The 22,992-nt window shown below is 42.6% G+C and overlaps 1 protein-coding gene across 2 annotated transcripts; it reads left to right on the top strand.

The window, feature by feature from the left end:
• The first annotated feature begins 2,005 nt into the window (after positions 1–2,005).
• LOC117372148 (acyl-coenzyme A thioesterase 5-like) lies at positions 2,006–17,871 on the top strand. Of its 2 annotated transcripts, none has more exons than XM_033967907.2 (11): positions 2,006–2,118; positions 3,033–3,243; positions 3,600–3,699; positions 3,785–3,975; positions 4,043–4,212; positions 7,253–7,372; positions 7,493–7,575; positions 13,734–13,827; positions 14,017–14,097; positions 17,477–17,618; positions 17,750–17,871. In XM_033967907.2, the coding sequence occupies exons 2-11, from the start codon at positions 3,048–3,050 to the stop codon at positions 17,869–17,871; spliced, it is 1,299 nt and encodes a 432-aa protein (XP_033823798.1). In that variant the 5' UTR covers positions 2,006–2,118; positions 3,033–3,047. The 2 variants fall into 2 exon arrangements, with proteins under 2 accessions (XP_033823798.1, XP_055078317.1); XM_055222342.1 differs by having other exon boundaries at positions 2,012–2,122.
• Positions 17,872–22,992: the final 5,121 nt, after the last annotated feature.

Raw genomic sequence — 22,992 nt, 5'->3', positions numbered from 1 at the left:
TGGTTGGTCATTCAAGAGGATCCTTAAATTTGTTCAGAAATTAATATTTAGACCAAATGCATCAAGTGATTTTGAGTTTTTTAAGCCTGTAATTACTTTGGCAACTTCATGGTTTAAATGATCCTGAACATCGCCTGATCAGGGTCACTGATATTATCTGTTATTATTTAGGAGAAGCATCAAGTCTTAAGTCACAGGGCTCATGTCTGAGTCAAGTCCCAAGTCACTGACCTTCAATTCCAAGTTGAATTCCAAGTCTTAATCCATTTTATCAAGTCAAATCTCAAGTCACCAAAATTGTGACTCAAGTCTGACTCAAGTTCAAGTCATCTCTGCTGATTACTGATGAATGCGTTAGCGATTTCAAAGGTGTCCTCAACAATGTATTTGGGTGTAAACAGTAAGACAGACCCACATTTACCATAATAACCAATATATAACTGCAGGTTCACAAGGTACACCTCCACAGATATTACCACTAACTGCAGCGGTGCACAGCTTGGGGTCGGGTTGGTCAGCAGTTTTTGATTGCGAGGTGCTGGATTTTCATAATTTTCGATTCATAAGACTTTTTTAATAGCCTTTTGTTGTCAGAGTACAATGCAGGTTCCCAGGGTGAGCCCCATGACTATTATTCAACTTATCAGAGGAAAGAAAATACAACATGACCATCAGTCTTAATAACAGGGTTATTGCAAGTTTAAACTAGGGCTTTGAATAGGAAGACATCATGTTTTAAGTTATTCCGAGCAGGGGCATGAACCACAGTTTGAGAAACACTGCGCCCTAGTTATAACACCCACAATGCACACTTCCTAATGGTATTAATATCTTCTCTTACTTTGACATTGGCCTTCCAGTTTTTCTATCTATTTTCTGATCTTTAGGGGGCATTAACAGCATTTTTTCATTTTCATTCACCAGGTACACTATGTAACTCTTCTGGTCGAAAGTTGGTAATATGCTTGTCTACATGGAGATTTAATGGCCTGCAATGTTTTAATGGAACAATGTGCAATTAAACTTATTTATTTACACCACCAGGCCAAGTTTCAGGCCAGACTTGTGGAAAGGCAATCTCTCACATGTGAGAATGCATGTTTATCAAGGTATTTTGACAGAAATACAAGACAGAAAAGATAAATGCCATAGTGTGGACAATTAACACATCTCTATGGTTTCTCTATGGTGGCAATACTCGTTTGTCAAATCTAGATCTTGTCAGATTTCAGAAGCTAATCAGGGCAGAGGCCAGGCTAATACTTGATGGGAAAGCAGTGTGAATATCAGATGTCACAGTGGGGCACCAGACAGTGGCAAAAAAATAAGCAGGTGACAGATCTCTCACTAGAAAGGCTACATAGTGCACACATATTTCAAACAAATAAGCCCAGGCTATATATAACATCCTAATCTCTTCAACACTGTAGGATGTAGAATAATTGATGTTAGTGTATCCATACTTTGGGGGTTGTATTTAGAGAGGTGGTTGATCTCTGTCCCTGTGGGTGCTGTTTATTGTCCTATTGCTCCCTCTAGCGTCTCTTCCCTGATCTGTCCTATACGGATGGGCATGTCGTACGAGGTGTTAGTGTTATTTAGTCCGAGCAGGGTTGCCAGGTAGGTGGTTTTCCCGCGGAATTGGACGTTTTTTTAAGAGCTGTCGCAGGTGGAAAATATTATCCGTGAGTTTGGCCAGAACTACTTTCCATGTAAAACGAACTGATTTGAGAATAATCCTAATGATAGTCGTGCATTTTGTTGACAAATCTTCATTTCTAAAGACAGCAGCGCTCTGTGGAATTTCTATTTGTGCAAGAAAGAGAAACAGAGAGAGGGAGTGAAAGAGAGAAGGAGAGAGGGAGGGAGCAGGTCTGCACCACCGGTGGAGCGCCACTGTTATAAATAAAGCGGAAAATACAGCTACGCGTTGGTTCCGCGCGTTTGGGTCGGTTTTTCTTACGCTCTAGTGCGGGTTTGGTCGTTGAACTCTGGCAACCCAGACCCAGAGTGTGACCGTCTGTTCTCTACACTTCAGACCTCAACTTTTCCGGTCATCTGTGGAGCTGCTGTTGTCCTGATCACAACAAAAAGACACTTCGCGTTTGGTTTCCGTTTGTAAGTAGAGTCTTTTGCTATAATAAGGTTAAACAATCCAGCATCTCTTCTACATACATGCTGCTATGCACTATGCACTCTGGACTTTGACCTCTAAAAGAGGCATTAAAGTCTGTGTGACCCTATGTGACTGTTTTATCTCTGCATTCCGCGACCTCGGACCCTGGTTAGCACTCTGCGTCCTGCCCTGGTGCTGCCCGCATCGTCATCTCCGCTGCGCTCCACGTTCCACTCCTGGATCCTGGCCCGTGCCTCACCTCCTGCTCACCGCCGGATCAACCCTCGAACTGCACCATTTGTCATTTCTTTAATAAATACTGTAAATATTCCCCGAGTCTGCATCCTTTGGTCCGCTACACCCACCGTTACGACAAATACCAAGTTATGTGGGCACTGCTACGGGCATTCCACTGCCCATGATGTGCATGTAACACAACATTAAAAGCAAACAATGAACTGGTGTGTACATACACCTTCACCAGTCAAAATCGTGGCTAACTGTTTTTGGACATCTGATGAGGCAAGTGTGCAGACTGCGCGCAGCTCAAGGAATGTGCACCAGTTACACTATAGCCTTCTTGCACTTCTGTGGTTAGTTATTCAAAATTCCCTATTTTATTAAAATAAATCACTTAATCACAAAACTGTCAAAATACTCAGTTTGAAGATTTCTTTTAACCGGGGTGGGGACTTGCTTTTTGTCCGCATGTCAGGTTTTATTGTTCCCTGTGCAGTGCAGTAAATGAACCCAAAATGTAGACCGCTATTCACAATCAAATGGTAGCCTATTTTTCTTGTCAATAAAACGACCAAAGCAATGATAGTAATGCTGTAAATAGCCTGTATTTTCACTGTAATTATGTATCAGTGATTCTTGAGAGTTCTTGAGAGTTGTTTTTTTTTTTTTTTTGCAGATAATTTCAGTATAAATGGCAAATAAACAGTGCAGTGTGCTGCTGTCTGTTCACCCGTCCCGAGCTCTTGTGGATGAGAAGTTTAAAGTGCTGGTCCAAAATGCTTCTCCTGGGGCTGAGCTGACAGTGCACTCCCATCTCCTCAGTGAAGACAAACACAACTGGGAGGCGTTCGGACACTACATCTGTGATAGCACCGGGTCAGTCAACTGTAAGTCTCTCACTATGTATTTCTCTCCTGTTCAGTTCAGTCTTTTCTATTGGAGGGCCCGTCACATGCTTGTCCTAAAGGAAAATGCCTGAAATGTTCCATTAGATGTATTATCTCTTGTATGTCTTCATGAAGAGAAGTTATGCAAGCACACCATGTTAAAGGTCAATCTGTAAAAAGGTGACCTCACTCACAGTTAGCAATAGGATCCCTGTAAACGACTAAATACTCAACATTATTTTCTATTCTGTGGAACATTCCAGGTAAGTACATCTCCATGTAGACAAGCAGGTGGAAGACCTCCATTCAGAAAAGTTACATAGTGCACCTTTTAAATGTATGTAATGTGTTGACAGTGTGTGAGGACCTCAGTCTGGGTGGGACATATGAAGGGGTGGAACCAATGGGATTATTGTGGAGCCTCAGACCGGTGCCAGGAAGCAAACCTGGACTCAGGTCAGACATTATAATGTGTGACTGTTCTTTCTACAGTATTTTTATCTGCTATGAATGTGACTAATGTAAAACAATAATGAATCAGGCTGAGGAAGTCCAATGTGGAGACCCCTCTGAAGGTGACTGTCTCGGTGTACCAGGGCCACCTGACAGAGGGCTTCCCCGAGCACAGAGCTCTGGCTGCTGTGCTGGTGGAGCGCTGGTACATGGCTCCTGGAGTCCAGAGGATCCCAGTTACAGAGCACAACCTCACTGCTACACTCTTCCTCCCTCCAGGTGGGCTCTCCTTCTGCACAGTGTGTAATCTGGTTTGACTTTGTTACTCACAGAAGGTCTTGTACAGGACCCGGTCCGTTCCCTGCCGTCCTGGACCTCTGGGGAGGAGGTGGAAATCTAGTGGAGTATAGATCGTCTTTACTGGCCTCACATGGGTTTGCGGCTCTGGCCCTGGATTACCTGACCAATGACCTCACAATCACAACTGGAAAAATGATGAAGAATGACTACTTTGAGGTAATGAGGACTTTCTTTATATTGTCTTATTTTGTCAACTTTAAAAGTTGGAAGCACCTGAAGCACAGAACAGCTTTTACCGACCTAGGGCGCATCTAATCAAAGTTTAGTCAAACTTTAATAGTAGTAGAATTGTTAGGTACACAATGAAATGGCACAACATATAAACATTTATTCATGGGCTTGAGCTTCCTATTATATTCAATATTTTGAAGACTTAATGACTAACTGTAAATATTCAACCATGTCTTCACTTATTGGATCCTAAATTAATACTGTTGTTCACTGACATTAGCAACTAGCCCAGCTTCACTGTAGCTTATGATAAACAAAGCCACAGACATGCACGTAACGTTGTTTAAACCATCAAACTGTGCGATGTAGACTGCCAATATTAGACTGCTCAGAAGGATTACATTTCAGAATCGATCTCAAATTCTAAACATAATCTTAGAATTCTATTTAAAGTAATCAATTCTGTAATTCATCAGTGTTAGGAAATATGATGTTTAAGTATAACAGCGTTAGTAACAACATTATTTAGATTGACCTTAAAGGTGACCAATCAAAAGCAGTGGGCGTGAAGACTTTTCTTCATTGGTTTCATGGTTTTAAAGTTGATAAGCAGGAGAATACTTGCTGTTTTCAACACACAAGAGGAAATATACTGATTCTTGTGGATTTTATGTATATACATCATTATTTGGCAACTCTTTTGTGATGGAAGAACAAACAGACGACTACAGTGGGAGCGACATGTGCGTTTGGAGTTTATAAATCGCTAAAAATATGTTAATGCTGCGATAGTGGACACAGCCTTCTGTTCAGGCTACTTATCTTAAGTGCAGCTGATTTAATATCTGTCTGGAGGTTTTACAGATGTGTAAGCACTGTCATGTGGAGTTTTTGTTATTTTCTGATATCTGTGCATTTGCCTTTTTCGAACAGTTTCAAACTTTATCCCGCTCACAACCAGAGGACACAGTGACTAACTCAAACATGTCCTCCTGTGCTCTGGATGTCTTTCACACTGTTTGGCCCATAATTCTGCAAACCCTATACTTTCCTCTGGCATATTTCCTTCATAATCCAGCCCCTTTTAAAGAAACCACATCTAGAGCCATCAATTTTAGATAATTTTAGACCTATTTCAAAATTAAGTTTCTTATCTTCTTAGTTTTTAGAAAAAGCCATCACATCCCAAATTTGATCTTTTATTTTTATTGTATTTGTATTTATGAATTCTAACTCAATTCTTAACTATTTCCAGTCTGGCTTTAGAGTACATCATAGCACTGAAATAGCTCTAGCTAAAGTTACCAGTGACTTACTGCTCCTAGCTGACAATGGCACACCTTCTCTTTTAATTCTCTTAGCTTTAAGCACAGCATTCGACACAATAGATCAAAGCATTCTGTTAGAATGATTAAAGTCTTGGGTTCAGCACAGCAGCTTTTGAAAACTTGTAATTCACGTAGGACATTCTCTGTCTCAACAACATAATTTTTTCATCTAAAATTGTAACTTTAACTTATCCACAGATGAGCTAAAATATGGAGTGCTGGGAGGTTCTGTCCTTGGGCCCATTCTCTTTTCAATCTACATGTTACCACTTCACCAGTTAATCTTTTAAAATTTGCTACATTTTTTTTTTTTTTTTTGTGGATGACATCCTGCTGTATCTTACAATTAGACCATCCTTTTGTAGTCTTGTAAATGTCCACAGCTGTTTTGATCAAATAAAAAAAATTGAAATCTTGGCATTTTATGTAATTGAAATAAAGTGCAAATAAACAGTACAGTGCAATCTTGTTTTTTCATCTTAAATTAATTTATTAAATAAAGCAACTTTTTAAAATCTCTGCAGGATCTAAAAAAAAAAAATCATGTACGCTTTAATTTACTCAACATTAGCTGGCACTCCACTCTACTGAGGAATCCTTTTTTGTGGCACCTAAGACCAAACTTGCCACCAGAGGGGGCTGTGTCTTTTCAGCTCCTGCCCCATATCCATGGAACTCACTGCCCCTTGAGGCCACGAAAAGTTAAATGTTTCACCACCTTTAAAACCAATTTAAAAACTGTTTTATATCGGCAAATGTATGGCTGATCGTATCTTATAATATTTTGGTCATTGTTTAATTTACTGATTTATTGTATTTAATGTGTTTCTGTTTGTTATGGGGGAATGTGTATATTTCTGACTGTAAAGCACTTTGTAACTCTTGTTTTGAAAATTTGTAACTGTTGTTTTGAAAGTGCCATACAAATAAATTGTACTATTAAATAAATTTTAGATTATTCACACATATTCTTTCTTTGACACCACAATCACCTGAATTTATATGACTTTATGTAATTATTAATATAACTTAAGTTGATTCAAAAGCGCTGCAGGTCCATGCCCCTATTTTTTCCATCAAAAATTATGATTATGGGTTGGTCCAGGGCAGTGAAGGATACATTTTTGTATACTTGTAAAAAACAAAGTTAAATCTGTCAACTCATCAAAAGTTGGAGCAGTGAAAACGTTTTACTGCTCATCCAAGTTCTTCAGTTCTGGTCAGATTGCTGGTGGACACTGCCTTATGTCTATCTGAAGAAAGGGGCTAACTACACGGGACCTAATGGCTTGCTCTACTGTAATCTTTGTTTCCTTCGTTTGCTTTGCAGTGTGCAAAGTTGACAGATTTAACTTTGTTTTTTTACGATGGATCAGACCTGGACAACAGAGGGATTACACAGCCAATTTTTGTATACTTGGTAGACACATTACCAGACCCAGATTAGACCAAATTAAGACGCCTGGCATCTGTGTAAGATCACCTAAGAGGAAAGGTGTACCTTCACAGAGGCCAGGTGAGGGAAGAACAGGGAAGAACAGTCCTTATTTTTCATCACTCTGAAACAGAGGGATAAACAGATTTTCACATCATAAGCATAACTTGGCTAAAGTGTAGCCAACCAAAGCAATGAATTAATGATGAGGGTGTTCATTAGATCATTATGCTTGTAAATGTATTTGTTATTGCTTTTCTAGACTGCCTATAAGTTTCTGGAGCAGCATCCTCAGATTGTGGGCAGCAGGATTGCCATGTGGGGCCTGTCTTTAGGTACAGCTATGACTTTAAAAATGGCCGCATACTCCAAGGTCATGAAGGTGATTATGAACTTGTGCTGCTACATAGATTTCCATGTATTTAAATAATTTTCATTTCATTAGAAATAAGACATTATTTAAAAAATCTAATATCATGGTGGTTTCTTTGTGTTTTCTCAGCTTAGATGTGCAGTGTGTTACAGCGGAAGTCACATTCAGCCAGTCAACGGCAGCACTGAAGAGATTCTGAACAATTTTTTAAAGTAAGTGATGCTGCCAATGAGCTGCAAACGAACAGTCAAATTTAAGTGTAATAATCCATCCCACAGGAAACTCGATGTTGTCATACCTAAATGTAAAATTTCATCATCTCATGGGATGAAATTTTACACATATGTCACTCTGCTTTGAAATGTATGTAGCTTTGTCATTCTGGTATAAAATATTCAGAGCTCAGATGCCCTAGGGAAGACTAAGGACCAGGGGGAGAGATGCTCGAGGAGAGAGATTCAGAGAGACTTGGGACACCGGAAGGCTGCCAGTCTGTGACCAGAGCAGGCCTGAGCCCTGTCTGTTCTGTATCTGCTGTAACAAAGAATTAACCATTTTTTGTATTTCAAAACTTCACAAATGCATAATTTTTTCATCTAGAATTATAATTTTACAACAAAACATACAACAATAATGGTGTCAGAACAATTTTTGTCTTTTGTTTTCTTTACTGATGCATGGAGCTTTCAAAGAAGAACATGGATGGACATTGGTTTCTGTCCTGGATCGCCATTACTGTGTTCGAACAAGTTTTAATTGGTGAGATTTTGCAAACCAGACTTTATTTAATTTGAAAATGAAATCTTCAAATTCAAATCTGAAAGAGGATATCAAAGGATAATGTATTTTGGAAATGTAAAATGCTTAACTGGAATTCTCTAAACATACCCAGCAGCCTTAGTTCTGATCCTATACAATTTTTTATTCATCTTATCAAATCTAAAATTCCCATATTTCACTTACTTGATTGAACTTTTTCAGTCTTTTTGGCTCCAAAATGTCATGTGTGTACCACCATGCTGCAAAACCACCAAAATGCAGATACAATTCCAACAACAAGAGCCTGATTTCCTCACTTTTTGGACATAGTTGACAGAAAGCTCATCCCTTTAAAGCACTGAATCAAAGCTGTTGGAAGTTACAAGTGCTAAAAGAAAAATGGGGAGCAAAACTTCAAGAGACAAAAATGGAAAGATATAGATTCCAACTGAGGATCCAAGTCAACTAGTGACATCAAAAGTAAAGCAGCTGAAAGCCACTATGAAACTACACACCCTTCCCTTTGATGCCCTGCTGTGCTGATTATGCCCAGTCACTAGTAGGGATGGGACAATATTAAAATTTAGACTCACGATTATTGTAACCAAAATAATCATGATTAACGATATTATCACAATAATTATTAAACCTCATATGTGGACACCAGGTCCTTGTAGAGAAAAAAAGGATTGTGGCCTAGACAACACAGAGTGTGTTGTCCACATATGTGGACGCCACATCCTAGGAGGTTATAGGTATTCAGATTAATTCATGATTATAAAACCATGCGAAACTTCTAGCAAGCTGGGCAATCAGTTGTCACCACTAACCATGACGGTGATTGACGGTGGTGAAGAACTATCCCCAATTCGGAATAGGCACAGAAGCTAACCCACTAGCTAAGAAGTTTAATTGTTATAATAGAGGGCCCCCTTGTGGGCAAACACCAGAACTGACATCTAAACATTATATTGAAACTGGAAACATGAGGCAGTCTGGTGCCATAAAGGCGATTATAATTGTGTGTGATGATCACGATTATTAAAAAATGCTACAAACGATTAATTATGGACCTTTTTGATCGGAATTAGCAATATTTTTGTATATCGTCCCACCCCTAGTCACTGGCCACGCCCCTAATCCAGGTCTAGTCTATGGGACCGTGATGACTGAAACTCTGCCTTTGACTAGGCTGTGAGACACTGTGTAAAAGTGAACATGTTTTGCTGCACTTTGCTTTATATAATATCTAGTATTGGGACCTGCTTGAATTTATTCTCCAGAGTAAGGTTTATTATGATTAACTACCAAACAGTCATGGCCCCTCTAATTGTAACTAGTAAACAGTCAAACGGGTGGAAGTCCCTGCTATTTAGCGAACAGTCACTAGGTGAAACTCCTATCTAGGGTTACTAACTAATAAAAAGGAAAAAGGATGAGAGAGTGTGTAGTTAAATGTAAAGATGGGCTGAACTTTTCTCCTGAGGGAAGATAAATTCAAAGAGGCAGTGCACCTCCATCGGATCTAAGAATGGGGATATTATGCAAAATGCACTCTAATTCACTTAAAATGTTAAGTGTGAAGAACTGTGGCAACATGGGAAAAAAACAGGAAAAAGAGAAAACTGAAAAAAGAAAATGGTTAAGTACAGAGTGTGACTCCAGAAGTCAACTGTACATTTGTGTGTCATATTACAAAATTTGGTTTAGTTTTTCAAAATTAAATTGTGAGAAAACAGGTGTTATCATTTAGAGACTGTTTTCCATCAACTACAACACTAGTAACCTGACAACACCCTTCAAGACAAAGAACCACAGTAAACCAACCACCACAGCTCAATGCTCTGAAGCCAGGAGATAACTTTACACCTGGACTTGAACCAAAAGCACCTCCTGAAGCAGGAAAACACATGGTCTTCTCCAGAACAGAAGGACACATGGTCTTCTCCTGAGCAGGCTGACACAAGGTCTTCTCCTAGACAGAACCAGACCTGCATCATTAAAACCATCCTTCTATTTCACAACTGTCACTGGAGGAAGACTTAAGAAAAGTTCAGCCATTCACTTTTTATGTGACTCAAAAGAACTGGACTTGCTCCTCGTGTTCCCAACCACAACCCTGAAGATCGACACATGGGCTGAAGGACAACTCCAGAGACGAGCTGTGGCCCAGAGAGATGATAAGCTGCGTGCAGATGGAGAGTACAGGAATGTCTGATCAGAGGGAGTACAAAGGGACAGAGGATGGGCGTTGGGAAGGATTTAACTGAACTGCGCCACCATCATGTTATAACAGTATTCATCTTGTGACACCAAATCATATTGAATATGGACAAACAGAACTGAAGGCAAGAATGCTCCTTAAAAATGAACTGTTGAATTTGCCTCTCAGTCAACAATCATGGAACGGACTTCATCTCCATGAACTGCTTTTTTTTTTGGATGCACAATTAACATTTCTCTGTATGTTTGATGATGATTGTTTAAGAAGTATGATTAATTAATAATCAAAAGGGAGAACGTGTGATGGAAACTTAAGTGTACTCATTGTGTAAATGAAGAGACCCAGACCAGACATTAACATGTGTGAAGGCCTCATCCCATCTTCAAAGAAAGCCTTTGTTGTCTTACCTGTCCTCAGGTGCAAAAGTTCATTATGTCATGGGTGTGAAATGAAAGTCACTGCTTTGAAATGTATGTAGCTTTGCCATGCTGTTATAAATACTCAGAGCTCAGATGCTCTGGGGGAGACTAAGGACCAGGGGGAGAGATGCTCAAGGAGAGAGACTTGGGACGCTAGAAGGCTACCAGTTTGTGGCCAGGTGAGGCCTGGGCCCTGTCCAGTCTGCATCTGCTGTAACAAAGAATTTACTTTTTTTGTACTTCAAAAGTCACTGGGCTTCACAAATGGATTACTTTTCATTGGAATTGGATTTTTTTCCGCAACAAGTTGAAACCAGAAGTTTACATACACTTTTTTTTCTCACTGTCTGACATGAAATCAGACTAAACTTTTCCTGTTTCAGGTCAATTAGAATTACCAAAATTATTTGATTACTTGCTATATGTCAGAATAATGAGAAAAGGATTTTTTAGACAATTTTTATTACTTTCTTCAAAGTCATAAGTTTACATACAGTAAGATTACTATGCATTTAAAGAATTTGTGAAAACCCAGATGATAATGTCATGTCTTTGGAAGCTTCTGATAGCTTTATTGACAGCATTTGAATTCACTAGAGACGCACTTGTTAATTTGAAGGCACACCTGATACACACTGCTTCTTTGTGTAAAACCTTGGGACAGTCAAAAGAAATCAGCCAAAATATCAGGAAGAGAATTGTGGACTTGCAGTTCAATTTCCAGATGCCTGAATGTGCCACATTCATCTGTTCAATTATACACAGGTATAAACACCATGGAAATGTCCAGCCATCATACTTCTCAGGAAGGAGATGGGTTCTGTGTCCCAGAGATGAATGTGTTTTGGTCTGAAATATGCATATCAACCCAAGAACAAAAGCAAAAGATCTTGTGAAGATGCTGGCTGAAGCTAGTTAGTGTGTCATTACCCACAGTGAAACAAGAACTGTACAGACATGGGCTGAAAGGCCACTCTGTAAGGAAGAAGCCATTACTCCAAAAGAAACATAAAAAACAAGATTACAGTTTGCAAATGCACACAGGAACCTTAATTTTTGGAGACATGTCTTGTGGTCTGACAAAACTAAAATTAGACTCTTTGATCATAATGAGCATCGTTGCATTAGGAGAAAAAAAGAGGGAATATATCCTTTACACATTCATGTCTGTTTTTAATACAGTTCTGCCCGAGGGACTGAAGGTCACACATGTTTTGTGAGAGGCCGGTGCAAAGAGATGCGGCAATCAAAGGCAAGGGCCTCGACAACCAGATCTCCGGACATTAAGACTGGCTTTCTGATGGGGGACATGGAATATCACCTCGCTGGGGGGAAGACGCCTGAGCTTGTGCGGGAGGTTGAGCATTACTGACTAGATATAGTCGGCCTCATCTCCATGCACAGCTTGGACTCTGGAACTGAACTCCTTGAGAGGGGCTGGACTTTCTGTTTCTCTGGTGTTGCCCGCAGAGTGAGGCGGCAAGCTGGTGTGGGCTTGCTTATTGCCCCACAGCTCAGCAGCCTCATGCTGGAGTTTACCCCAGTGAATGAGAGGGTTGTATCTCTGCGCCTTCGGGTTGGGGACAGGTTTCTCACTGCTGAGTACTTATGGTTGGTAAGCTCCTAGGTGGCAAAGCTCCGGGGGAGAACGAGAGCTGTCCCGAGTACCTGAAATCTCTGGAAGTTTTGGGGCTGTCTTAGACAGTGCCACTGGACTGGGAGGGACTGGTGGTCCCTCTATTTAAGAAGGGGGACTGGAGGATCACATTCCTCAGCCTTTCTGGTAAGGTTTATTGCAGGTTACTGGAGAAGAAAATCAGACCAATAGTCAAACCTTGGATTCAGAAGGAGCAGTGCGGTTTTCGTCCCGGTCGTGGAACATTGGACCAGCTCTATACTCTCCATTGGGTGCTTGAGGGTTCATAGGAGTTTGCCCAACCAGTCCACATGTGTTTTGTGGATCTGGAGAAGGCATTTGACCGTGTCCCTCATGGTGTCCTTTGGGGGGGTGCTCTGGGAGTATGGGGTCTGGGGCCCTTTGGTCCACCAGGACTGCTCTTTGTCCCCGGTTCTGTTTGTTGTATTTATGGACAGAATTTCTAGGCGCATTCAGGGGCCGGAGGGGGTCCAGTTCGGGAACCACAGGATCTCATCTCTGCTGTTTGCAGATGATGTTGTCCTGATGGCTTCTTCGAGCCAAGACCAGCAGCAGGCACTGGGGTCGTTTGCAGCCGAGTGTTAAGTGGCTGGGATGAGAATCAGCTCCTCCAAATCCGAGGCCAAGGTTCTCGACTGGAAAAAAGTGAGGAGAGTCTTTAGCTCCAAGTGGAGGAGTTCAAGTACCTCGGGGTCTTGTTCAGAAGTGAGGGAAGGATGGAGCGTGAGATTGACAGGCAGATCAGTGCAGTGTCTGCAGTGATGCAAGGTGGCTCGGGCATCTGTTCCGGATGCCCCTCCCTGGGGAGGTGTTCTGGGCATGTCTCACCAGAAGGAGGCCCTAGGGAAGACCGAGGAACACACTGGAGGGACTATGTCTCTTGGCTAGCCTGGGAACGCCTTGGGGTCCCACCGGAGGAGCTAGAGGATGTGTCTGGGGTGAGGGATATCTGGAAGTCCCTGCTTAGATTGCTGCCCTGGCAACATGGACTCAGATAAGTGGAAGAAAATGGATGGATAGAAGGTACCAAATACTATGAAATATATGTAAACTTCTGACTTTGAAGAAAGTAATGAAAAAATCCCTTAAAAAATCCTTCTCTTATTATTCTAATATTTACGAAATAATTTTGGTAATCCTAATTGATTTAAAACAGGAAAAGTCTGATTTCATGGCAGGCAGTGAGAAAAAAAGTGTATGTCTTTTTATATGGTGTATGTAAACGTCTGGTTTCAACTTTGTAGCTAATGGTATAGCACTGGGTGCTTGGGTGAAATGTTTCATCATGTAACAATTTCAAACTTTATTCAGAAATCAAGACAAAACCCGCATCAATGAGAAGCAGGAAATGATATGGCATGACTTGATCCTGCCAATCCCCGAAGACCCTGCACTCAAAGTGGATGTAAGTACGATGGATTTGTAGATATTTAAACAGGAGTACAGGAGAAGTGCTGTAGATAACATTTCTACCCCTTTTTATTTAGGATCTTTTTAGGCAATGTCACCACTAAAGGCAACCTCATTTATTTTCTTGTGACAATTGTTTTCTTACATTGTTTTATTACAAAATTTTGTTTTTCTTCATGTGCAGATGGGACGTGTACAGTGCCCCCTGTTGTTAGTGGTGGGTCAGGATGATCAGAACTGGCCCGCTTTTGTATCTGCTATGGATGTGAGTTCACTGCATTTCTTACCAGATTTAGTGATAACATTAGACATTAGGAGCTACTGCTGTCTGACATTATTTGTGGTACATTATTTGTCAAGCATTATTTCAGGTGTGTTATTTGAATAATAATATATTCTTAATATACATAATATAGGTAATGGAACAAATAAAAAATATCAAGATAAAGTTAGAGGAAATACTCTCAAGCAGAAATCTGGAACATCAAAAATATTTTATTTATTATTTGAATTTTGACAGTAGCTATTCTCCCTATGTTCTCCTTGTGTCTCATATGTTGTCAAAAATAAGATATGCCTTTATTAGTCCCGCAGTGGGGAAATTCCAGTATTGCACTGCACAGTTCAAGATAATAGATAATAGCTTAAATAATTTTAAAATAGACTTAAAAAAATAAACTAAAAATAGACTCTAAGAGCAAAATATAAAATACCAACAAAAACGATTATGTACAATAAGAGTGACAGTGCAGTGCAACATATGAACAGAATAAATCTCAGTAAAGTGACTTCAGTGGATTTACATGGTATTCAGTATTGCACATGGGTATAGTTGAATGACGCAAGTTCAGTGTTAACAGTGTTCGTTGTACAGTCTGACAGCAGCAGGAAGGAAAGACCTGCGAAACCTCTCCTTCAAACAGCGAGGGTGAATCAGTCTGTCACTGAAGCTGCTCTCCAGGGCAGTCAGAGCGTCCTGCAGGGGGTGAGACTCATGGCCCAGCATAGAAATGACCTTAGGACCCTCCTGTCCCCCACCTCCTGCACTGAGTCCAGAGGACAGCCCAGGACAGAGCTGGACTTCTTGATGTCCTTGTCCAGCTTCTTCCTCTCCCTCTCTGTGATGCTGCTGTTCCAGCAGACCACACAGTACAGGATGGCTGATGCCACCACAGAGTCATAGAAAGTCTTCAGGAGTGGCCCTCTCACTCCAAAAGACCCGAGTCTCCTCAGGAGATGGAGCCTGCTCTGGCCCTCCCTGTACAGTGCATCTGTGTTGTGAGTCCAGTCCAGTTTGTTGTTCAGATGAAAACCCAGGTACTTGTATGAGTCCACTCTCTCAATGTCCCTTCCCTGGATGTTCACTGAGGGGGCAGTAGAGTGGCGTCTGCGGAAGTCCACCACCACCTCCTTGGTCTTCTCTGCATTGATGATGAGGTGGTTCTGCTGACGCCAGTCCACAAAGTCCTGCGTTAGTCCTCTGTACTCCACATCGTCGTCATCCTTGATGAGGCCAATGATGGCAGAGTCATCAGAGAACTTCTGCAGGATGCAGCTGTCCGTGTTGTGTCTGAAGTCCGCAGTGTTAAGGGTGAAAAGAAAGGGCGCAAGGACTGTGCCCTGGGGTGCCCCCACACTGCAGGTCATGAGATCAGATGCGCAGTTTTTGGCTCTCACAAACTGGGGCCGGTTTGTGAGATAGTCCAGGATCCCGTCTTCCAGGTCACAGTCCATCCCGGTGGTCTCCAGCTTGTCCCTCAGGAGCAGTGGCTGGATGGTGTTTAAAGCACTGAAGAAGTCAAAGAAGAGAATCCTCACAGTGCTGCCGGGGTTCTCCAGGTGAGCCAGTGAGCGGTGCAGAAGGTAGATGACGGCATCCTCCACTCCAATGCCAGGTCGCTACGCAAACTGCAGTGGGTCTATCGCTGAGCTCACGGTGGAGCGAAAGTGGCCAAGAACCAGTCTCTCCAGTGTCTTCATCAGGTGAGACGTTAGAGCCACCGGCCTGAAGCCGGATTGATCAAATCTCAGGAAGTGAGATTCACCCACTGCAGGTCCCCCTCCGTCTGGGCAGGAGGTGCTTTGAAGCCTGAGATAGTCTTGAGACTTCTCCACACCCCCTGGATGTTCTTCTCCTGTAGCTGTTGCTCCATCCTTCTCTTATGGCTGGCTTGGCTCGTCCTGATTTTCCTCCTCAGCTTCTTCTGTACAGCCTTCAGCTTCTCCTTCGTCCCCGACCTAAAAGCTCTCTTCTTCTCCTTCAGCAGAGTTTTTATGTCAGGGTTAATCCACGGCTTGTTGTTCGGAAAACACCGAACCGTCTGGGAGGGAACGATGTTTTCAAAACAGAAGTGTATGTAGTCCGTGATGCAATCAGTCATTGCATTGATGTCCCCTCCATGTGGGTCACAGAGCTCTGTCCACACTGTGGTGTCAAAGCAGTCTCCCAGAGCCTCCTCACTCTCAGCAGTCCACTTCTTCACCACACGGGACACCACAGGCTGTCTGTGCACAATGGGCTGGTACACAGGCTCAAGATGGAGAATGTTGTGGTCAGCTCTACCCAGGGGAGGCAGTGGGGATGAAGAACAGGCCTCCCTGGCATTGGCAAAAAATAAATCCAATGTTTTATTGTCTCTTGTGGGGCAGGTGACATACTGCGTGTATGTGGGCAGAACAGGTACAGGAGATGCATGATTGAAGTCTCCAGAGATCAGGAAAAGAGCCTGTGGGTGCTTTGTTTGAAGTGTGCTAGTACAGGAGTGCAGCGTGTCACAGGCCGTCTCAGCATTAGCAGAGGGAGGAACATAAACAGCGATCACAATCACATGTGAGAACTCCTGGGGCAGATAATATGGCCTCATGCTGACAGCCAGCAGCTCAATGTCTTTGTTACACAGCTGGGCTTCACTGTACAGTGTCCAGGTTTGCACCACTTCTCATTCACAAACAGAGCCAAACCTCCTCCTTTCCTCTTGCCGCTCTTTGCCGTCCTGTCTGCGCGCAGCAGGTGAAAGTTGTCCATAGCAACAGCTGAATCCGGGATTTGCGGGGTTAACCAGGACTCCGTGAAAAGCATGATGCTGCTGTCTCTGTATTCCCGTTGATATCGCGTGAGCGCCGCTAGTTCGTCCGTCTTGTTCGAAATAGACCGCACGTTTCCCGCGATGACAGAGGGGAGCACAGGTCTGAAACGTCTCTTCTTTTCCCGGAGTTTACGTCCCGCTCGTCTGCCCCTCCGCGTTCTCCGTAGCAGCTCCGCTGGGATGTCATGTCGATCCTGCCACAGCTGCTCTCTGGAGTAAACAATGGGCGGTCGTGGTCCCACGCACATCGCGCCGGTGAAATTTGATGAAATACAACAGAAGAAAAATTAAAACTAAACAGAAACACCGCGTTTCTGAAATCCGTAGCCTTACATACTATTTACAAAAAAGTACAAAACAAACAAAGAGGGTAAAGAGTAAAAAAAGTTGGAAAAGAGGAGCGCGATGCAAACCAGCTGCAGCTCTCGCCAGCGCCGGAAGTGCTCAACAAATCTGAATGCTGGGAATTGTTAAGTCTTTACTTAAGTAAATATTTGATTGTATACTGCTGACCTTTCGTTCCTAATGGTAGTTACATGTGTTGCCTTTTTGTGTCAGATAAAGAAGATGATGGAGAAAGCTGGAAACATTCACCTGCTCACTCTGCTCGTGTATCCCGACACTGGGCATCTGATCGAGCCTCCGTACTCTCCACACACACGGGCCAGCACTTTCCGATCGTTTGAAAGCAGAGAATTGTGTAAGAGAAGCTGTAAAACGTTTAAGAAAGCATTCTTTCAACATACTACATACGGCACAAAGTGCAGGGGGTGGCGAATTAATCAGGGGTTCCAAAGTGATTTTTCTTTTCTTTTTCTTCCTGTATTCCAGACACATCACTGTGGGGCGGGCAGACTGTGGGCCACGCTCGCGCTCAGGAGGACTCGTGGAGGAAGTCTCTTATGTTTCTGAGAGAACATCTGTATGGCAGGAGAAAAAAATCTAATCTGTGAATTAAATAATTTAAAATAAAATAATAATTAATAATAATTAAATAATTACTATTCATTTAGGTTTACTAAATTAGAACAACAATCCTGTTTTAACATTGCCTTAAGTGCCATAAAAGTTGCTCAATGTATGCTTTGTAACTCTGTTTGGTCCATGATGGACCACTCCTGGATAGGGATTTTCATAGATCAAAATGTGTCAATAGTGACTAACTTTGAAAGCTTTTTTACCATTGTAAATAGTACTAATTTAGAACGTCATACAGCAAATGGGGATGTAACAATAACCAAATCTGAAGGTATGATACTTATTGCGATATTTTAGACAGAAAAAAATTCTCTATATCTACTTAAATGCCTTGACAAGACCTTAATGTGAATCATGTCATAATCCAAAGAATTACGATTTAAAAGTGGGTAATAAAAGTTACTTTATCTGCACTAAAATGGAGCAAAGAGTCATAGTCAGCATTATATAAGACATGTACATACACATACATAACATATACACATGCACATATACACACTTAAGCTCATACATACTACATGCACATTTCTATTTATATATGTATGCCAGTATATAAGTGAAACTGTAAAAAGCATCAACACCCTAAGAAGCTATGTAAGCTTATGGAGAGGAATTTGACACACAATTCTATGAAAGAAAATAATTTTATAAGAGAAAGTCAAAAACAGGCAAGAGAAAGTACAACCCCAATTCCAATGAAGTTGGGATGCTGTAGAAAACAAAAATAAAATAAAATAAAAATACAGAGTACAATGATTTGCAAATCCTTTTCAGCCTATATTGAACTGAATAAACTGCAAAGACATGATATTTAATGTTCAAATTGATAAACTTTATTGTTTTTATGCAAATATTCACGTTTTCAATTAGATGCCTGCAACACGTTCCAATAAAGCTGGGACAGGGGCAACAAAAGAATGGGAAAGTTGAGGAATGCTTAAAATACACCTGTTTGGACATTCCACAGGTGGATAGATTAATTGGAAACAGGTGAGTGTAATGATTGGGTATAAAAGGAGCATCCCCAAAGGGCTAAGTCATTCACAAGCAAGGATGGGGCAAGGTTCATCACTTTGTGAACAACTGCATGAGCAAATAGTCCAACAGTCTAAGAACAACCTTTCACAATGTACAATTGCCAGGAATTTAGAGATTTCATCATCTTTGGTCCATAATGTTAGGCGTGTTCTATCAAAAATGACGACTGGATTCGATCAGTTCAAATCGCAAAACTTTATTCCCCTGACAGTTACAATCCTAATACAGAGCTCTGGGGTCAAAACGTTTTCCCTAACAGTCTAGATATGCAGGACTTACAGTCAGGTGCTCTGATTACCTGCCTTTCCCTTGACCCAGAGGTAAAATACAACATGAATATGCAAATATTATGTTGCCCAGGTTGACGCCTTGGTTCCTCCCTCCGGCCTCGTTCACCTGTCTCGGACATCCCCAACTGCACCGGTCTGTTTTTCTGCCTCGAGTCTCCGGCTGCCTTATCTCTGTAAAGGAGTTTCTGCAAAGCACCCAACTGCTTCCCATAATTCAGAACACACAAAGGAGGACTATTATAATGAATGAATAGTTTCAGTGTTAGAGTATCGAACCAGTACTCAAAATTTTGTACAAAAATGGTGCTCGTTAAACAACCTTCAAAAGGATACAACACACAAAGGATATGTGAATTCAGTATAAAAATGGTGCTTATTAGACAACATTCAAAGGATATATGAATTCAGTGTTTTGATACATATGTATATATAATGCACCTAAAAAGCTTTATTCAAACTAATATGCATTCAGTATATTGATATATGTATATGTGATGCAACTAAGAAGCTTTATTACTTTACATACCCTTCAATAATATCAGAAGATTCAGAGAATCTGGAGAAATCTCTACATGTAAGTGGCAAGGCCGAAAACCAACAATGAATGCCCTATTGGAATGTGTTGCAGACATCAAATTCAAAATGAGTTAATATTTGCATAAAAACAATAAAGTTTATCATTTTGAACATTAAATATCATGTCTTTGTAGTTTATTCAGTTCAATATAGGTTGAGGGAGATGGGCCAAAGCACGGCACAGTTGCTCATGTACACGCTCTCACACACACACACACACACACACACACACACACACGATTTATGTTTACGAGCCTGTCCTGTGCACGGAGAGGATAGAGGAGAAGAGGAAAATGTGAATGAATTCTGCTCCAAACCCATGATGAATCTGCGCTTGCCCTAAATAAGGACGGTGGACAGAGAGAACTTTTGAAACCTCATTTCCTGTGGTCCTCGCTCCTCCACACTGTTGTTTAATCCATAAGCTCACAGAGGAGTATCACAGCTGGACTTTTATCTGCCTCACTATTTAAGAGATATTTCATGTAGCTGGACTTTTTTTTTCCCCCGCTAATGAGTTAGCACTGCTGTGTGACATGTAAACAAACACCGCCATGTGATGATGTCCCTGAGCTGTGGCTCGGTGCAGTTGTTGAGTGTGGGTGTGAGTGCAGGTGTGAGTGAGGGTGTGCAAGTGTAAGTGCGGGTGTGACTGTGGGTGTGCGAGTGTGAGTGCATATCAAAGTGTGTGTGTGCAGGTGTGAGTGCGGGTGTGCAAGTGCGAGTTCAGGTGTTCATGTGTGAATGGACTCTTATCTGCCTCACTATTTAAGAGATATTTCATGCCGCTGGACTTTTTTCTCCGCTAATGAGTTGTGGGTGCAAGTGTGAGTGCAGGTGTCAGTGCAGGTGTGCAAGTGTGAGTGGACTCTTATGTGCCTCACTATTTAAGAGATATTTCATGCCACTGGACTTCTTTCCCCGCTAATGAGTTAGCACTGCTGTGGGACATGTAAACAAACATCATCGTGTGATGACGTTACCGAGCTGTGGCTCGGTTCAGTTGTGCAAGTGTGAGTGCAGGTGTGCAAGTATAAGTGCAGGTGCGGGTGTGGATGTGAGTGTGCAGGTGTGAGTGCAGTTGTGCAGGTGTGGGTGCAAGTGCGGGTGTGCAAGTGTGAGTGCATGCAGATGTGAGTGTGGGTGTGCAGGTGTGAGTGCCGGTGTGAAGGCAGTTGTGCAGGTGCGAGTTTGGGTGTGGAAGTGCGCAAGTGTGAGTGTGGGTGTGAGTGAGGGTGTGCAGGTGTAAGTGCGGATGTGAGTGCGGGTGCGAAGGTGTAAGTGGAGGTGTGAGTGTAGGTGTGAATGCATGTGTGAGCGTGAGTGTAGTGCAAGTGTGAGTGCAGGTGTGAGTGTAGTGCACGTGTGAGTGCAGCCCATAGAACGCTTTTTATTTCTAACAGGGACGTCACTAGAGCCTTTTTACTTGGGCACATGCCCCAGTATAAATCGACTGTGCCCCAGTATAAAACAAGCCAGCCCACAGGACTGCGCAGGATAAGAGCGTATAACATCACGAGGAGCGCCCTGCTCCAGTCTGCAGCTCCCGATATAAGCTATACCGCATATAGGTACAGATTATAGGTTAGAGATCTTTCATTGTGATGTACGGGTCAATTGTAACCAGCAGACGGCGAGTCAGCAGAATGTGTCTCCTAAAGATTTGGAGCCATGTTTAATTAAATGTAGTAAGGATGTAGATGCTTGAGTTTTGTATCTGCGCATGTTTAGCCCTCAAAGAGGGAAACACTATCCCAGACTGAGACATCTGAGGAGGGAGAAGAGATGGCTTACAGGGCAGAAGATCGTGAAGGCTACAGGTGTTGCAAGTATGCGTTTAGCAAAGAGGTGGAAAAGGCTAAAGCAAAGTACAATACACGTCTGGAGCAGCATTTCTCCATCAACGACTCTGCTTCTGTCTGGAGAGGGCTTAGGCAAATCACCAACTACAGGTCCAAAGCCCCTCCCGCTGTGGACAACAAACAATTAGCAGAAAAGTTAAATAGCTTTTACACGAGGTTTGAGGTCTCACACCCCTCCCCCTCCTCCCTCACTACCATGGACATTACAGCCAAACCTACCTCAGACCCCTCCTCCTCCCCCACTGCCCTCACAGTTTTGTAGCAGGACGTGACTAAGCTTTTCAGGAAGCAAAACCCCCGTAAGGCCGTGGGCCCAGACGATGTCTCTCCTTCCACCCTTAGACACTGTACTGAGGAACTGGCTCCTGTCTTCATGGACATCTTTAATACCTCCCTGGAGTTATGTCACGTCCCAGACTGCTTCAAGCTGTCCACCATTGTCCCCGTCCCCAAGAAGCCCAGGATCACTGGACTTAATGACTACAGACCTGTGGCGCTGACGTCTGTAGTCATGAAGTCATTTGAGCACCTGGTCCTGCACCACCTCAAGTCCTTCACCTCCCCCCTCCTGGAAACTCTGCAATTTGCCTATAGAGCCAATTGGTCTGTAGACAACGCCATTAACCTGGCCCTTCACTTCATCCTCCAGCATCTGAACTCCCTGGGAACCTGCGCCAGGATCCTATTTGTGGACTTCAGCTCTGCATTCAACACCATCCTCCCTGCTCTGCTCCAGGACAAGCTCGCTCAGCTCAACGTGCCTGACTCCACCTGCAGGTAGATCATTGACTTCCTGACGGACAGGAGACAGCGCGTGGACTATCAGCACAGGATCTCCACAGGGCTGTGTACTTTCTCCCCTGCTCTTCTCCCTGTACACCAACTGCTGCACCTTCAGCCACGACTCCGTCAAACTGGTTAAGTTTGCGGATGACACCACCCTCATCAGACTCATCTCGGACGGCGATGAGTCTGCCTACAGGAGGGAGGTAGACCGGCTGGTGTTCTGGTGCAGCAGCAACAACCTGGAGCTTAACGCCCAGAAGACAGTGGAGATGATCGTGAACTTCAGGAAAGCCACAGCCCCCTGCCTCCCCTCACCCTGACAGACTCCCTCATCACCACTGTGGACTCTTTCCACTTCCTGGGCACCTGCATCACCCAGGATCTCAAGTGGGAGCCAACCATCAGCTCCCTCATCAAGAAAGCCCATCAAAGGATGTTCTACCTGCGGCAGCTGAGGAAAGGCAAGCTGCCAGCCCAGATGATGGTGCAGTTTTACACGTCCATCATTGAGTCCATCCTCACCTCCTCCATCACTGTGTGATTT

The sequence above is a fragment of the Periophthalmus magnuspinnatus genome, chromosome 6 (assembly GCF_009829125.3).
Source record: "Periophthalmus magnuspinnatus isolate fPerMag1 chromosome 6, fPerMag1.2.pri, whole genome shotgun sequence".
Classification (NCBI taxonomy): Eukaryota; Metazoa; Chordata; class Actinopteri; order Gobiiformes; family Gobiidae; genus Periophthalmus; species Periophthalmus magnuspinnatus.
This window is presented reverse-complemented; position numbering and strand designations above follow the sequence as displayed.

Bases quoted from the DNA above. Each gene is read 5' to 3' on its own strand.
- LOC117372148 (XM_033967907.2), top strand. From the start codon at position 3,048: ATGGCAAATAAACAGTGCAGTGTGCTGCTGTCTGTTCACCCGTCCCGA. The intron at 3,976-4,042 runs GTGGGCTCTCCT...GGTCTTGTACAG, and splicing joins TACACTCTTCCTCCCTCCAG to GACCCGGTCCGTTCCCTGCC. The intron at 17,619-17,749 runs GTAAGAGAAGCT...CCTGTATTCCAG, and splicing joins GTTTGAAAGCAGAGAATTGT to ACACATCACTGTGGGGCGGG.